The sequence below is a fragment of the Propithecus coquereli genome, unplaced genomic scaffold, assembly GCF_000956105.1.
Source record: "Propithecus coquereli isolate 6110/MARCELLA unplaced genomic scaffold, Pcoq_1.0 Scaffold45, whole genome shotgun sequence".
NCBI classification, from domain to species: Eukaryota; Metazoa; Chordata; class Mammalia; order Primates; family Indriidae; genus Propithecus; species Propithecus coquereli.
The window spans coordinates 7,872,286-7,874,737 of record NW_012150285.1 but is presented as its reverse complement, the minus strand read 5'-3'; the positions used below and the strand labels follow the sequence as shown (position 1 = coordinate 7,874,737).

Below are 2,452 nucleotides of genomic sequence, written 5' to 3'. Positions count from 1 at the left end.
ATAATTTATGTAAACATATATTTTTAGCAATGGTCAAAAGACATCAAATGATAGCCCACTGTTTGAGGTGGGGATAGAATTTCTTTTTTTTAATCTCAGATTTGAAAGGTTCTCATTTGAGGACAGCACTAATTCTTAAGAAGTGTCTATATCAAGCAAAATTTATCACCCTCCCCGCAGCCACCCCAGTAACTGATCAGTTTAAATACCAAAAGAGATTTTTGTCTCTATGAGAGGTCACAAAACCAAAGGCTCTTGGATGGAAGGGCAGGTATAAAGTAGCAATGAACGTAGGCAGTGTAGTGACCTACAGAATGTATCCCTTATCAAAAGAAATTGAAATTGAAATTTAAAAATTCAATAGGTACTGTGTTGGCCAAGCTAAATATCTTCTGATTTCACCCGAGTGCCTCTGGCTTGCAATCCTCGCTTTAAGGAATTCTGAGATGCAGAGAAGTGAAGTGACTTGCCCCAAACCTACAACCAATCAATCAAAATCTGCACAATGAAGATATTATACAGGTAATTAAATATGAATGTCCGATTTCAAATCAAAAGTTTAGTTTATTATATCTCAAGAAGCAGTACAATTAATCAAAGTATGTGCCTCAACTATTGACACAGTTCTGCCATCTTAACGGTAGCTCGTTCATGCCAGCAGCAAAGCCTGGAGCGTGGATGTCTATGAAATCACGAAAGGCGTTTTCCACAGCTTGTTGAGAATTAAATGTTTTTCCTTGCAAGAAGTGGTCCAAAGCCTGGAAGAAGTGGTAGTCAGTTGGTCCACGGTCTGGTGAATACGGGGGATGGCAGAGAGTTTCCAAGTCCAGCCTCTGTAGTTTGAGCAGCATTGTTTGTGCGACATGTGATCTTGCAAGAGGATTGGCCTGTCTCTGTTGACCAGTCTTGGCTGCTTAATCGCAAGCATCCTCATCATTTCATCCAATTGGTTGCAGTAGACATCCACTGTAATCCATTGACCAGGTTTCATGAAGCTGTAGTGGATAATACCAGCACTGGACCACCAAACAGACACCATTAGCTTTTGTTTATGAATATTTGGTTTTGGACTGGGTTTGGCACTTTATCTTTATCCGACCATTGTGCTGAACTCTTGGGATTGTCAAAAAGAATCCATTTTTCATCACATGTAACAATTTGGTGTAGAATGGTTCGCTTTCATGTCATGACAGCAGAGAAAGGCAAGCTTTGAGACAATTTCTCTTCTGATGCTCATTTAATTCACGTGGAACCCATCTATCCAGCTTCTCTACCTTGCCCATTTGTTTCAAAAGGTCCAATATTGTTGGAATAGTAGTGTCAAACCTTGCTGCTAATTTCCACATCGGTTGAGATGGATTCACTTCCCCTATAGCTTCAGCTCATCATCATCCACCCTAGTGTCAGGTGACCCACGTGGCTCATTTTCAAGATTACAATCACCAGAACGGAACTTCTCAAACCATCAACATGCTGTGTGTTCATTAGCCACATCCTTCCCAAACACTTCATTGATACTCGAGCTGTCTTCACTGCATTGGTTCCATGATGGAACTCATATTTGAAAATAACATGAATTTTTGACTTATCCATGGTTTCACAAAAATTACTCTATAAAAAGATAGTCACAAGCCAAAATGTGCATTTGAAAAAAGGAGGATGTACCTTCACAATAAACATAAAACAGGAAGTGTCAAAGTGAAATGTCAGAGATATCAACTGTCAAACTTAGTCCTTAAGGAAATCAGATGTTTCATACTTAATAACCTAAAATAAATCTTAGCAGCAATTAACTGGCTTACCTGACAACATAGCCTGATTCAAATGCTGAGAGATCCAAACTTGTTTTCCATTCTAGTGGTTCTACAAAAACATACTTTGCCTCTTTGGGATGCTTGTAGATAAAACTCTCCACAAACATAATAATTTCTTTCAGTATCGCTTCATTTAGAGGGGTAATTTCCAGGGTTCCAGTACCATAACCAGCGGCAGTCCACTGGGCTGATTTCGTCAGAGCCACGCCCATGGGTCTGTCAATACTCAGGTCTGAGCTTAGCACTTGCTACATCAGAGCAGAAAGAGAAAGAGACAATGGCATCTACCTTTCCGATGGAACATTTCTCATTTTCGAGATTTTAAACGAGTACTCCTCAACCCACATTCTGTTTATTAATCTTAAAAGACTGATTCTTAAAAATTATCTAATTGCTCTTCAGTTTGATTAGGCAGTTAACCACCCGCACTAGGTAAACCTGAGACTAGTATTTAAGGATTTTCCATTATCTGCCTGCCCTAAAGTTAATAACTTCTTTCTAATTTCCTGGGGCCTAAATGAGAGAATTCAAACCGCTGGGCATAACCCCCAAACAGAAAACTCTAAGAGTGGAAAAAATAATTTGGAGGAAGTTGGTATTAAGGGCTTAGGGTCACAGATATGCTGGGGGCTGGAGGT

At 39.6% G+C, this 2,452-nt stretch overlaps 1 protein-coding gene across 1 annotated transcript in view; it reads right to left on the bottom strand.

Annotated features, from left to right (window-relative positions):
- ARMC4 (armadillo repeat containing 4) overlaps positions 1-2,053 on the bottom strand; it is a 172,279-nt gene extending 170,226 nt beyond the window's left edge. Inside the window, exon 1 of the mRNA XM_012654869.1 lies at positions 1,803-2,053. Within this exon, the coding sequence (XP_012510323.1) occupies positions 1,803-2,026 (224 nt within the window). The 5' untranslated portion in view covers positions 2,027-2,053. The remainder of the gene's footprint in view (positions 1-1,802) is intronic.
- Positions 2,054-2,452: the final 399 nt, after the last annotated feature.